At 48.2% G+C, this 15,131-nt stretch overlaps 1 protein-coding gene across 2 annotated transcripts in view; it reads left to right on the top strand.

Annotated features, from left to right (window-relative positions):
• The first annotated feature begins 561 nt into the window (after positions 1 to 561).
• DUSP10 (dual specificity phosphatase 10) overlaps positions 562 to 15,131 on the top strand; it is a 38,145-nt gene continuing 23,575 nt past the window's right edge. Inside the window, exons 1-3 of one of the 2 annotated variants that reach the window (XM_045509497.2) lie at positions 562 to 1,658; positions 2,003 to 2,311; positions 3,853 to 4,706. In XM_045509497.2, the coding sequence (XP_045365453.1) occupies positions 3,896 to 4,706 (811 nt within the window). In that variant the 5' untranslated portion in view covers positions 562 to 1,658; positions 2,003 to 2,311; positions 3,853 to 3,895. The remainder of the gene's footprint in view (positions 1,659 to 2,002; positions 2,312 to 3,852; positions 4,707 to 15,131) is intronic. The other variant, XM_010973996.3, reaches the window with a different exon arrangement.

Below are 15,131 nucleotides of genomic sequence, written 5' to 3'. Positions count from 1 at the left end.
TCCACTTCTGTTCGTACCCCAAGACTTTCCTGCAGTTTCCCTGATATTTTCCTGACGATGCGCAGGAGAGCTCGGCCCACCCCCGCTCCAGCCTCCTTCTGCTCCGGTGAACGCCTCGCCCCGCGACCACTCCTGCGGCGAAGTCGAGAGAACCCAGAGGGGAGGAGCCTCCTCCAAGACACTCGGCTGGTCACACTCAGTCTGATTATTTACACTCAGCTCCGGTTCCTTTCCGCCAGCCGCTGCTGTTCCAGAAGCTCCGGGGCTGGCGGTCCTCCGCTGACAAGGGCCCTACGGGTGGCGGGCGACAGCCGAGGAGCGCGGGGCAGTGGGGCTGCGGGCCGGTGGCTTGCGGTTCTTCGGGACGCGGCGGGCGCGGCGCGGGGCCCCTGCCTGCGGCGTGGGAGAGGGGGCGCCGGCGAGCAGGGGACCCGGCCCTCGCGCGTGGCGGGCGCAAGGCGAGCACGGGGGACGCCGGGCCTACGGGGTGGCGCCCGTGCCGCCCCTCGAGGCGCACTCCCTATAGCTTCTGGCCTGGGCCCAGGGGCACCGCCTCCGAGCAGCCCTCCTCCGTGCTGCCTTGGTGCTCCGGGTCGAGCCCCGGGAGGCAGGCGAGGGAAGCGGGGGCGTGACCGGGGGGCAGATGTAGGCGAGCCAGAGGGCGCCACGCCACCGCCACTCCGGGTAGCAGTAGGGCAGCCGGAGGGGCAGCGACATCTGCGGGCGGGCGGCCGACGCTTCCTGGCGGCGCAGGGCCGAGCGGGGCCGCCCAGAGGACGTGGGCCGCCGCGAGGCTGGCCGGGCCTCACTGCCAGTGGACGAACGGCCGACTCGCCAGCGGAGCGGGAGCCCAGGTCTCTACTGCGTGGCCCCGGGCCCCGGACGCGAGAAGAAGCGATGCCCCCGGCAGCGCGCCCACGTCCGTCCCGAAACAGGCGGTTCGGCGACGTCAGTGAATGTGGAGTTGGGATTTATCAAGTCACCTCGAGCGACTCGGAAAACCTGTTTTTCCCACTGGGGGCAGTGATTATTCTTGTTGCCTCTTGCCTTTAAAAAGTTACTCCAACACGTTTGCTTATCCGTCCAGAATAAGAAGGGAAAATAAATTGCGTGGTCTGTTTCCGGATGAAGGAGTGTAGGGGGATCCCGCCAAGTGGGCAGAGTCAGTTTCAGCCGGAGCGGCGAGTCCAGCCCATTGACAATTCAGCTCCGGAAAGGGTTAACTGCATCCTGCTGGTTCGGTTTACATGTAAATAGAGAGCAGCTGCTCCGCGCGGGCCCCAGTTGGCCCTTTTAAGTTTTTGATTGGTTGCCAATGACATCACCGCCCGTGTTATAACACTGAAGACCCAAAGCGGCGTCGGATAAGCCCTCCTTAAAAAGACAAGGCCACGCCCCTTCTCCGCCCCCTCCGGACGCCTATTGGTCGCGGGCTCCTGCGAAGTAGCGGTCAGCTTTCTTCGGGTTTCTATTGGCCCAACGCGCCGTCGGTCGGTCGCCGGCCCGCCCCCTCAGAACCGTACATTTACAGTGTAGCAAAAGAGAAAGTAACTATGTTGCTGCTGGGGATCAATGAAGCCAAGTGAATGAGGGCTGAGTGTGCGACTCCATAGCTGAAGAGGAGCGCCAGATGGTGGAGGGTTACACTTATTTATGAAGTAAGTGGAAGTCACCGCGGCTACTCCTGAGAGCCCGGGAGTGTAAGGCGGTGGGGTGTGTGTGTGTGTGTGTGTGTGTGTGTGTGTGTGTGTGTTGCGATGCTCACGGAGGAGCCACAGCAGGTGAGGTTATAGGGTTCTGGCTATTGGCTCCCGCTGCCCTGTGCGTTTACTCTCTCTGCAGTCTACTTGGATTGGGGCGAAGAAAAAATGAGGTTTGTTGGGATGCTTTGCGGCAGTTTTAAATGTCCGGGGCTTGTTAGTACGCTATGTTGCGAAGGGAGATTTTAAGTGCCCCAGGAGTAGGGAAGGAGCATTCTCTAACCACTTAATTTTCTTTCCAGCCCCTGACTAGAGGTGGAAGGACGACTAGCGAGGGAGAGGGGATAGCTCAGTTTTTCTCTGGGAGGTTTCCTGGGCCAATCTGGACGGTTTCACGGGCAATATATACGCCCGACCCTCTGCTGCAGGGATGCAGAGCTCTTTATACACTCCATGTGTGTGTGTGTCTGTGTCTGTGTGTGTGTGTGTGTGTGTGCGCGCGCGCGCGCACTCCGTGTGGATGTGGGGGTCCCAGCTTGTGTCTCCGAGAACAGGCTTCTGCGTCCCTCTCAAAGGAAATGGACTGTTGATCCTGGAACATACCCTACCAGGTAACACAATAGCAAAGACTTTCAGCGCTTGGTCCAGCTGGGAAACAGTTATAGCTTCTGGAATAGTACTTGCTCTTCAAAAAATACTACGCAAGGGAGGGAGGGAGGGCAAGGGAGGAAGCTCGGCAGGGAAGAAAAGAGGGAAGGAGGGAGGGAAGGGGTTGGATCCTTCTCGCCCATCCAAAGGTGGGTGAGAGAAAGCCACGTTGGTGGGGATCTGTGGATGTGAGAGGTGTGTGCCCCTATGTGTGTGCCAGTGTGTGGATTCTGCCTGTGCCACTTAGGCTGTGTGTCAGAGAATGGTGACAGTCGTGTGTGTAGATGGATATTCGATGACATTTTTTTCCAGGCAGCTCTTAAAGTTCGTTTAGATGAGTGACTCTTGCAAGGGGTTTGGTTTCTTTTCTGGGTGTATGTCTAATAGGAGAGGAGCCAGCAGGGCCCAAGTGTGGAGTGCCCCTGTGCCTATGGGGAGGAAGGAACTGTCCCTTTGCAGGCGCCCTCTCGTGAGACAGGAGGTGGACCCGATGGGCAACTCTTTACTTCCCACAGGGACGGGCTAATTGGGAAGTCTTCTTAATGAATCCATCCTCTTGAAAGGGAGGCGTATCTGTGTGAGACTGAAATATTATGCTTAGCTGCTGCCTCCCATTGAGAGAAGGATGCACAGTCTGTGCCCATGGGGAAAAGAAGCAGGGAGGAGAGTTGAAATGGTCTTTTCCTTAAAGGCAGGAGTGGAGGGAGGGGGTGGTGCGGCAAGGGAGCAAAGGGTGATGGATCTGCCAGGGTTGCGATTTCCAGACCTGGCTCCTTGGCTTGAGGCTTCATTTTAGGAGACCGGTTTGTAACGAAAGAGGAAATGCAAATTAATGTATAAGAGGCTAGTAGGAAACATGGGCGGTTTAAATATGACTCTGCTGTGCTTTTCAAAGGACTCAGTAGAATGGAAAGTAAGACTAGCTTGTAGTTAAAGAGAGTCACTTAGGGGGATGCTTTCATTTTGACGTGAAGAAAGTTGACAACTGCCCCTGATGTATATTTAGCTACTGTATATTCCCGTGAGCCATGCCAGTGCTCTTGGTCATTCCTTTGCCTTTGCAGTGGGTGACGGAATTACACAGAAAGTATGCACAGGTGGATGCATGGGTCTTTCTCGAGTGGTTGCAGTATACTTCTGCCCAGGAGATGAGGCCCTGCAGAGATGCCTCTTATGAACCTTCCCTTCTGCCTCCAGCTTTTCTAAATCTGTGTGTGTTTACCTTCTCTAAGGCTGTACTTTGATGTAGGTCCATGAAAGGTTGTTCATCCACATTTGCATGGACTTTGCACCTCACCTTAGACTCAGCAAGCAGTGGGGGTCCTCAGGTTGACATCCTCTTTGACTCCGTAGCCGTGAGGTTCAAGCTCCGAGAGTGGCAGGATAAAGGGCTCTCAGGAGGACTTTGCTCAGAGGGGCGCAAAGGCCTTTCCTAGGGATTGGATTCGACTGCCTTTTGTGTCACGTGACTTGATTCTTTCTTTCCCCCTCCCCTTCTTTACAGACTGTCTTGAGTTCTTCTTGAATTGCCAGTTTTCAGCCTCCTCATGCCTCCGTCTCCTTTAGACGACAGGGTAGTGGTGGCACTGTCTAGGCCCGTACGACCTCAGGATCTCAACCTTTGTTTAGACTCTAGCTACCTTGGCTCTGCCGCCCCCGGCAGTACCAGCCATCCTTCTGTCATCACCACCACCGTTGTGTCCCTAAAGGCTGCGAATCTGACGTATATGCCCTCATCCAGCGGCTCTGCCCGCTCCCTGAATTGTGGATGCAGCAGTGCCAGCTGCTGCACTGTGGCCACCTACGACAAGGACAATCAGGCCCAAACCCAAGCCATTGCCGCTGGCACCGCCACCACCGCCATTGGAACCTCTACCACCTGCTCTGCCAACCAGATGGTCAACAACAGTGAGAATGCAGGCTCTCTAAGTCCATCAGGTGGGGTGGGCAGCCCCGTGTCAGGGACCCCCAAACAGCTAGCCAGCATCAAAATAATCTACCCCAATGACTTGGCAAAGAAGATGACCAAATGCAGCAAGAGTCACCTGCCGAGCCAGGGCCCCATCATCATTGACTGCCGGCCCTTCATGGAGTACAACAAGAGCCACATCCAAGGAGCTGTCCACGTTAACTGTGCCGACAAGATCAGCCGGCGGAGACTACAGCAGGGCAAGATCACTGTCCTAGACTTGATTTCCTGTAGGGAAGGCAAGGACTCTTTCAAGAGGATCTTTTCCAAAGAAATTATAGTTTATGATGAGAATACCAATGAGCCGAGCCGAGTGATGCCCTCCCAGCCACTTCACATAGTTCTCGAGTCCCTGAAGAGAGAAGGCAAAGAACCTCTGGTGTTGAAAGGTAATGCCCCCGCGCCCCCACCCCCAGCACAGTCCTGATGCATCCGGGGTCACTCTGGGTTTTCTCGTACAAGTACCAGCATTCTCCTTCCCCCGGGCTGCACAAGACCAGAACTGACTTTCTTCTTCTCGACTTCCCTTCCATGCCTTTTCTTAATTATCTGAATGTAGGGAGAGAGACTCCTACAGTGGACGGAAAGCCAGAAGACCTGGGCTCCCGTCTAGTTGGGCTTGTCACGTCCCCTCTCAGAGACAGTTTTCTCTTCTTTCTAAAAAGGGGCTTTATGACACCAGACGGCCTCTCCCGTCATGCCTGGTCTGGTAGCTCTCTTCCCATCCATAACTCGTTGGAAAGTTCTTGTCTCTCAGACTTAGCCAAGGCTGATGGCATGGAGGAAACAGCAACCCTGGTGAACAGCAAGTAAACTGACAAGTGCCACTTCTTTCTGTGGGAATTCTTCCTCTTTCTCACCTCTCTGAATAGCTGGGATGATCTATGACTTATAAAGTGACTTTCAAGAAGGGCAGAGATCCTTATTCTCAGTCTCCTCAGAAAGTATCAGTTCACCCCAAACATCCGTTCCTCTGTCAAAGCTCCAAGGGACAGTCCCTTTTATGAAATACTCCCCAACCTATGATTCCTTCCGGCCTCACCTGACAACCAGTAGCATCACGGCTCCTCCTGAGATGGGGGGTGGGCCACTTGCCCCAGGACACGGAGCGCAGAATAACTGGGAGGTCGGAGTTGCTGAGCACTGGTGGGAGGAATGAACTTCCCGCTGTTCTCTGAGCTCCTTCTGCACACTGCTGCCGAAACGAGCAGAGGAGCCCTCGTCCTGTGCCCATTCCTGGTGCGCCTCCTTGTCCTCTGATGTCATCCGTTGGGACCCTGCACATCACTTTTCCTGTTTGGTGTCTTCTGTAGGGTGGTGGTGGTGGTAGTGAGAGATAGTCAACTTCTTTCTTCTTTTCTCTTGTATTTTGAGCCAAGGCACCCAGCTGGGGCCACCTCGCTAGCCAGTCTCCTGAAGCGTGTTGACCCAAGGCATGGCTGGGTTCCTTTGAATGCCTTGAGTATTTAAATTGCAACAAGCCATTGGGGTGGGCAAAATAGTCATTAGTCAGGGTGGGCCAGCTCTGCCATCCTTCTTCTCTTCTTCCCAGCGATGCATTCTGCCTTGGATTAAGCAGTGTTCTTAGAAATATGGTTCAGAATTTCTTTGCTATCATCCTGCCCGCCCACCGTCACTGCCTCCCAGCTTGCTCTCATCGGGCTCAGCCCACACAAAGGTGCAGCTTTCCTTGGGGCTGGTGGGCTCCGAGGGAAAGGAGAACATGACGGAAGTGGCATCCAGAGGGTTCCAGCAGCACCCAGTCACTTTTTGTTGTTGTTGATGGGTTATGGATCTGACTTCAGACTGTCAGATTTCCTCTGTGTACCTCTGTATTTTATCATTTTATATCCTTGTTTGCCTTCCCAGTTGGGTTACCCAGCTAGTGTTCTGTCACTGTTATCTTGGCTTGTCTTATCTATTTGAGATGAGAAAATACAGCCTACAAACTTCTCTTTTGTAGTCATCTGTCTTGGGGAGCCAAGAGAGGGACAACCAGTGGTCTTAAGGGTAGTCTCTTTGCTCACGTAGAGTAGATGGTGTTGAGCAGAAGCAGGCCTTTCGTGTCTGTGTGACCTGCGGACAGGCATCAAGCAATACAAAGGAGGATGACCCTGGACTTGAACACGAGGGCGATTGGGAGGACTTGTAGACCCCACCCTCTGCTTTGCAGTGGGCATTGTTGCATGTGGGAGTGGCTTGTCAATTTCTGGGAAATGAATCTCCTAGGTGTTACTGATCAAAGTAGGGTTCCTTCCCCCCCCCCCCCTCCCGTGGATGCAGCTGAGAGTCTGGGCAGCCTGCACTTACTCCTCAGTGTCAGTAAGACTGCCTCCATGGGGCGGGGCCGGGCCTGCTGCTGACCTCACCACTGGGCGCCCTGGGCGGCCGCCGTTCGGGCTGATCATTTTCGGGTTGGTGAGACACAGCGGCGGTCGACCTGGAAGACACGCCGGTGGTGGAGGTTGGATTCTTTGTAGTTTGGGTGGGGGTGGGAGTCTTTCTTCAGTTATCTGGGAATTGGGTTGAAGACGTGTAGTTCAGGAACAAAGGGGTCTGTAATCTAATTCATTTATTATTTCTCTCATTAGTATCGTGATCTCTTTTGGGGGAATAGCCTCAAGTTGGGACCATGCTGGGAAAGAAGGAAAAGAGATCAATGTTAGAATGCCCCTACCTACCCTTTCCTCTGGGGAAACCAAAGGTTAATACCATAGCACCATTGTGGTGAAGGATGGGTGGGCATCTTTCAGAAGGCATGGCCAGCAACTTCTCCTAGGTTCTTGAGTGGGTCAAGCAGACCATTCTAGTCTGGCTTCTCTGCTGAGGGTCTATTTTAGTAATCCCCTCCCTTGGTGATGTAAGATTTTATTTTAGCAAGAGTGGGAATGGTACCATTTTGGAATGAGTGATTTTTGCAGGCAAGATATAGTGGTGGGGATGGTTAGAATCAAAGGTAGAGACTTCTAAGGTTCCTTAATTTATTTTCAGATATTTCAGTACAATCTTGGGTAATTTATGGCTAACCCATCTGATTCTCTGGTTTATGTTTGTAAACACTGGTTGCTACCCTCCCTGTCCAAGTTTTATGTGCCCCTGTTTCAATGCCACGTTCTCCATTTTTGGTGCTGCCTGTCAAGTAGAACGGCTGCTCAGATCCCATTTTAGTAATGCTGTGTCAGGTTGGGAAGAAACTGATCAGAGGCACAGAAGCCCCTGGGATTAAGTTACTGTTCTAATTTACAGTCCCCTCCCCGTTGTGACCTATGTCTGAATCTGTCTTTTATTCTCATCTTCTGAAGAATAAATGGCATCAGGCCGGTGCTTCTACTCAAACTGGCAAAAATGATCCAAAGGAATAAATATTTAGAGCTTTGCAAAGCCTTTGAAAGAATTACAATCCATTTTACCCGAAGGTGATTTTTAATGTGATTTCTAACCAAACTGAATAAGGAGGTGAGACAATTCTGGGCTTTCCACGATGAGGGCTACCATCTTTGTTATGATGTTTATAAGGCTCCCTTTCTTTTCAGCAAGGCTGGGATCAGAGAAATAATTCATCACTTACCTAGGTGGGAAAGCATACTCTACTCCTGCCTCCTCTTTAAAGACAGTCTATGCGTTGAAATTTTATTGTAACATTTTTTCAAATACGCAGAAAAGAGTGTAGTGAGTACCCATATACGTATCACATTCGATGACTATTAACATCTTCCCTATTTGCTTTCTCTTCCTTTTTATGGTTGTTGCAATATGTCATAGTATAGACCACATTTTACTGTATTTAAATAATTTTCATGTTTAAACTTAATGTTTGCAAATGAAGAAGGCTGAGAATCATTTATAGTATGGACAACATTTTCATGCCCACTTCTGAGAGCTTTTCAAGCTTGGAATTCCACTATAACTAAGTCGCGATCAGATCTCTGGAGAAGTGTCCCTCTCTCAGAGGGGAAGGTTTCCAGGCACCTCTTTGGGGGACTGGGGGACTGTAGCTCCCCCTTCCACATGGGTATGTCAGAGCTTGTGCCTGTACCTGCTCTGTGCTGTCACAAAACAAAGAGAGACTGGCTGCTGCAGCCTCTGACAGGCCTGCCTCTGTATCAGAGGCATTTATTGGGGGGAGGGGGCTGGGGGAGGGGGAGGAAAGAGCATCACTTTAGGAGGCTGATATGTAGCAAAGTTTCCATAATGTAGGGAGTTAGATTTTTATGCTCTCAAACTTTCCATCATAACTCTTGAGAAATGAGCAACCCAGATTGCACATCTTCCTATAGTCAAAAAAGATTCTGAAGTTAACGCTTGTAGGCAATGTCGAGTTTGACGACAAAGTGAATGGCCATGCTCAGAAATCCAAGATCCTGGAAAAATATCCTTTCTGTATTCTGCTTTGTTTTGTGTGTGTGTGTGTGTGTGTGTGTGTGTGTGTGTGTGTGTGTGTGTGTGTTGGGAGTGGGGAGACTTCCTCTTGTCTGTTAGGAAGTTTTCTTTTTTTTTTTTAAAGACCTGTGAAATAAAGGCAGAATCTAAAGTCACAAATTTAATGTTGTTGTTCTGAGCTTCTGTATATCATCCACACGTGATGACATTAGCCTTGTAGCCAATGGTGGAGACATTCAGGCAGGACTTGGGACCCAGCCTGTCTGAGTCCTCATCTTGGCTCCCTTCTTAATTAGCTGTGTGCCCTTGGGCAATTGCTTCTTCCTTTACTTCCCTACTTCCCCCTTTACAAAAATAGGATATGACAGTAGCTCTCTCATAGTGTTAGTTTCAGAATTAAATGAATTAATGTGTGCAAAGTGTCTAGAACAGTTCCTCATACATGGTAAACACTCAGTAAATGTAGCTTTATATTATTACTATTGTTGGTGGAATAGGAATGATGGTGGCAGTGAAAGTGTAATTTTGGATCCTCTTCCAAAGTAGTACAAATCACAAGCTAGGTGTAGCACTGTGTGTGTGTGTGTGTGTGTGCGCTGCTATGGCCTAAAAATAACTTGGTGACTGTTACCTAATTTAAGTAGGATACAGTTGGAATGCCAAGTAATTACAAAGACACGTTGGGTCAGGAGGGCGCAGTAATTTGGGCCCATCCTAGAATTATTTATTTGTAGGGGAATTTGTAAAAACGTGATGATAAATCTGTCCAACTCATGCCCCATAACTAAATAATGAAAGCATAAAACTACTAAGCTTTGCTTTTCCTGGCCTCTCATCAGGCTGATTTATTTTTGGAATAAGGATTGTAGTCTGACTATAAAAGGGTCGGTGGAAGGAGGGGGGGGATGTGTGCTGCATTTTGAGAAGTTCTGGAAGCTTGGAGTTGCGATGAGATGAGACGTGAAGGGGAAAGGAGGGAAGTCACCGAAGGGCCTGCTCATTGATTTAAGTCAGTCTGAACCTTTCCCTGAGCCGGCGCCCATTGCCTCTACTCTCTCTGAGTGTTTGCAGGGACCGTTCTTCTTCCGAATTAAAATGTAAGTGAGGAGTCTGTTTCCTGTTCACTGCATGGTCAGCGACGTGGAGTTTAGCTCACTTACACCTGAGCTGAAATCGAGGCTCTTCCCCAGACCCACTAGAGGTGTCCTTAAGCAACTGGGGTTACTGCTCTCAGCCCGTTTTTCTCCATCGTAAATCAGGGGGTACTTCCAACATCACAGGATGAGTTGAGACAATGTAAACAGACCATCTGGCACGCAGATAGCCCTCTGTAAATCAGGACCCTGGGCTCTGCTCGCCTACCCCCAGGCCCGTTCAGAACCCTTTCCATCAGTGAGCGGGGGCAGGGAAGAGGGTGTCTGTTACTCTAAACACAGTGCTGTGGGAACAGGTTAAGTATGAGCCACTCGTCCTCACCAGTTCAGATCAGTGAAGTTACCCATCTGGCTTGTCAAGGACAAGTTCAAGGAACTCCTCTCCTAGCACTGGTAGAAAATGCTTTTAGATTAGAAAAGCGGGGTCGGGGAAGGGAGGTTTGACAAAAATCCCAGGAGCAGAAACTACCACGGAGCCTTGTGGTGCGCATGCGCTCAGGAGCTAGCCGCGGGCCTTGGACCTCCGACCTGGTGCTGTCAGCGGCCAGAGCTTCCCCGGCCCAGCATCGCTGGGGAGCAGTTTGGGTATAAAAATGTGTGTGTTTGCAGTCCCTGGGCAGTTTAACTCGAGGAAGTAGATAAGGGTACACGACCAGTGGCCGGTGTGTGGGGTGGGGGGCGTGGCACTGGCGGGGCAGGCAGAAATTCTAATCCAGGAGGGGCCATCTCACCTTTCTGAACTCAAGAATCCCAGGTTTTAGATGAGGAAGAATTAGAGGTCACGTAAGTCCAAGAGTCTTCACTCTAGGCTGCTCCTTGGAATCGCCTGGAGCAATTGCAAACCTGGGAGGCTCAGTGCCCACCTCCAGAGATTCTGATTAAATTGGTCAGGGGTACCACCAGGGCATGAAGACTTTTAGATCTCCCAGGTGATTCTAACTTTGGGAACCATCCACCTAGCCCAGTCTTCTCACTCTGCGGTTACAGAAATGGGGCCTGGAGAGGTTGATCGCTCATCTGAGGTCACGTGCATGATTAATTTTAGAGCCTTAGTGCAAAAGTAGGTCTTGCTAGGTCGATAGATGTGTGTGTGTGTGTGTATTATCTGATTATAACAGTACTAGTGTGTAGCATACAAATATAAGATATTTAATCAATCATTTTGTGTATTGATACCTTTTTTGTTGAATTTTGAGATTTCAGTCCCAAACTATAAGGACCTAAAGTCTAAGATCTTTTGAAACCAGCAAACTCTTGGTCCTGATATTTCCCTGGGTCCTAGAAATATGGGACAGATACTAGTGACGATTCAGTCTCATCTTCTAGGGAATTTAATGGTTTAAGGAAGAACTGGAAAACATTTATTAAAATGCATTCCTGTACCCAAGTGCCTCAGGTTTCTAGGGACTTTTTGGTTGGTTTGTCTCCACGGATGTACAGCCTTGTGGGTACAGGAGATTCATTCATTTGTTCAACAAATAGTATTGAATGCCTTCTACGTGCTAGGCACCCGTGCTCAGGCTGAGGCATCAACCATCATGACTCTTATAATGTAAACGTTGGAATATACGGACCATATACGGACCAGCTAATAGCCCAGATTCTTTCCACCTGGAAGACGATGTATCTGTTTGGCCTCTTCGTCCTCTTCTGCCACACGGTCTTGTTTAGGGAGTGGTTTATCTTCAGGAAATCTCATTCTCCTGGGAAGTACGTGTTTGTGTGACATTTGGCATTTTTATCGTTTCTTTTTACCTTTCGTGGTAGTGTCTGGCCTCTTTTAAGCACATCTTTATGGGCCAACAGAATTTCTTTCCTAAAACTTGATCTGATAAGCATTCTCTTTTTTATTACTATTATTTATTGGTTTTTAATGGAAAAGGAAGTACACCTTTTCTCTCAGCCTCAGAAGCTCACGGCTGACAGACCTCCTCCATGCACTGGAGTGGAACTTTGTAATTTGAACCTCACTAATTTGGGATATGTTGCTGATAGGAGTAAGACCCGTGTTTATTTTTTCCTGCATGCTCTCTATGAAAAGGGGACATGCTAAGCAAACAAACATTGTACGTGGTATTTCAAAGATAAAGTTTTGGCCTGCTTAGGGGAAAAAAAAAAAGAATTTGCAAGTACAGTTAAAAACCACTTTAAGGGACAGGGCTGGTTTGAAAACACAACTGTCTGTCATTTCAAAGCCTGTGATATTTCCCCTAAGCCATGTGGGTCACTTTGAGGCAAATTTTCTGTGCCTGTGTCTCCATACACTCGACATTCACGTCACATAACCTCACTAATTCAGAAAAATTGGTGAGGAGAGAAAATGATGCGTATGAACCACAGCCTGAGTTTTATTGTGGATCATATAGAAATAGACATTTTATATTCACGCTGAGGTAATGCCCTTTCTAATTATGAAGTCTGACTCTAGGTGCTGAGAGGAAGGCCTTAGTATCCTTTTTTTTTTTTTTTTTTTTTTTTTTTGACCAGCTTATGTCTGTATCATCTATTATTACTTAAAAAGTGAGGACAAGTGGCTCACGGGAAAAAAAGGTTTGCAGATTCACCAAATTATCTGTATTGCCTTAATGTTTTATTTGTGGTGAAGCCTACTCGTCTCTCCCACCAGCACCTCAAGACTAGAACTTCGTGGAAAGAAAAGCAAAGCAAAGCTCTTCCTGAGTGCTTCAACAAAGGGTTTCATTTTCTTTGTCTTGCCACCAACTGGACCCCCAGTCAGGCATCTGTTGCCTTTCAATTCTCCATCAAGTAAAAAGATGAAATTGCCTGGTCCAGGGGGCAGTGTCAGGCTGTCCTCCCATTATGATATGAGCTCAACTGATCTTATTTTGTGTCCCTGGGTAAAGAGGCTGTCACCACTTTGCAGCAGAACATTATCGCCCACTCTTTAATTCTTCATACTTATTCTACGGGAGAAATAATCCCACGTTCTTTGATTCATGGCCCCGAGGTCCACTACCACTGGGCTGAACATCACCAGCTGTTGCTACTGGCAAGTGGAAAGAAAAACAAATTGGGAGGAGAGAAAGGAGGAGCCAGGGAGTAAAGGCAACAGCACACTGTGAGGGCAGGGGATGCTTTCAGAGTCAGAGAGACTGGATATCTTCTGGCTCCTGGACTTGAGTCTTGGGTCCGAGGTTTCAAGACTGTGAGTTACTACCATCCATTATTACAGAATGTCTGCTTCCTTCTTAAAATAATAAGATGAGACAGACTTCTAAGGGGGGTTTCCTTGAAGGGACAGAGGATATTTTCTTGGGTCTTATTTTTATTTTTCTAGTCTCATTAAACAGCACATTTTTTTTATGATAAGATTTTTAAGAATGGTCCAATGATTCTCATAAAATGATATTTTAATCGAACAGTGGAACACCATTTAATGACATGTAACTACTCTGAGTCTGATCAACCCATTATCCCTGAAATTAGAAAATTATTTGCCAGAGAGTTTGGGGAAAAAAATAATAGCTATTGAATGCTTTCCATGCACTGGGCATCGGGCTGTCACATATGTGTCTTACTTAATTCTCAGTGCAGCTGCTTGAGAGAGGTTTGAGATGCTCAGTTTTACAGATACAGAATCTGGGGAACAGATTAAAGATTCTCCCCCAGATCACTAACCAGTGAGTTGCAGAACAAGAATTGGAATCCAGACCTAAGGATCTCAAAGCCCAAGTTCTTTCTAGGCTGGCCACATTCTTATTTACAAGTGTGCGTTGTATCTCAGCCTTAGGGTTGCTTTAACTGTCCTTTATCTCTGATTGCCCTAGGTTACAATAATTTCCCCTCCCCCCCATTTTCTCATATCTCCTCAACTGAAAATTCCAGTGCTAAGAGTGACCAACTCCGTGTCTTCAGAGAAGAGCTGGCTTCCCAGTGAGCTCAGCGTGAATTATATCCCAGCTTTTGGAAACTTCAAAGTTTGGTCACAGCCAAGGCTTTGAAGTAGAGTGAGAAATCAGTGAAAGAAACTTTCGAAAACTACAATGATTAATTGTAGCATTTATGAAATGTTTGCTGTCTCGCTGACTCAGTGATCAGAGCATGACATTTCATGGTAACACCCCAGTCTGCATATGAGCGACTGAGACTCAGAGAGGTCCAGGCACTTGTCCAAGGTCACTCAGCTGGTGCCTGGTAGAGACCGGGCAGAGCGCTTTTCCGCTTCTGCCTCTGCTTGGTGCGTTTTCACTGTGGGGAAATTTAGAGGGCATTCTCTTTGTAGCCTGTGGAGTTGGGAATGCTACTTCCTTCTTTTGCACATGTTAATGCACTCACTGACTTTGTAGAATGGGAAGGCAGACAGGTATGGAAGTTATATATCGTGAGTAAGAAGGAATGTTTGATGGGGATATATGATTACATCCCAAAGACTCTGGTACCCAAAGATATTTGATTCCTTATGTTTTATATTCATTATCCATTCTATTCATGTGGATAATAATATTAATTATGTTTTTTTCCCCCTCAACTGCGTGAAGAGAGAATCTCTAGTTGGTTATCATTACCCTTTGGGAAAGGGAATTCTCTGGGATAAGTGAACAAGAATCTTATCAAACTATTTACTATGTACTGTTTACTATTTTCTTTTCTGTGTTCCTCTCCTTTCTTATCTTTCTTCTTTCTTGCCATAGTCTAAGCTTACAAACAGCTCAGATAATCTGGGAGTGTAGCAGGAACAGACCCCGGAGAAAGCATAATTAACCCCCATGAGAGATAGCAGAAGGGACCCCTGGGAACCCTGTGCCTGAAGTAGCATTCGTTCAGGCAGAATTATTGAGCGTTTGTTTCAACTGTCCCATTTTACAGATGTGGAAACTGATCACTTACCCAAGAGCACATAGATAGCAGAACTGCTATAGGATCCTTGTTTCCTAACTCTTAGTTCAGATCCCCGTGGGAGTATACACAATCCTTTGATTTGATTCTGGGTTGTTATTAAACAGGCAAATCTTGGGGGTCCAACTGTTTGGCCAGGTTACTTCACGTTTTCTTTCCTTTTCTCTTTGTAATGAATTTATTAAGCACCTTCTCAATGAATCGGTCTGCTGATTTGCATTTGTATGCAGCCCACCTATTAGAAATTATCTTTCATAGCAGAGGAAATGTCATGTGGAAGGAAACAGCACAGATTCTAGAACCGGACTGTGAGTTTAAGTTCTAACTTTGCCACTTATTAGTAGCATGAACTTGAGCAAATTCAATTCAGTGTGTCTCAGTTTTCCTACCCATAAAACAGGGAGGGCAATGACAATTCTCCCA

The sequence above is a fragment of the Camelus bactrianus genome, chromosome 23 (genome assembly GCF_048773025.1).
Source record: "Camelus bactrianus isolate YW-2024 breed Bactrian camel chromosome 23, ASM4877302v1, whole genome shotgun sequence".
Classification (NCBI taxonomy): Eukaryota; Metazoa; Chordata; class Mammalia; order Artiodactyla; family Camelidae; genus Camelus; species Camelus bactrianus.
Note: the sequence above shows the minus strand (reverse complement) of the source record. Positions and strands in the feature narration are given on the sequence as shown.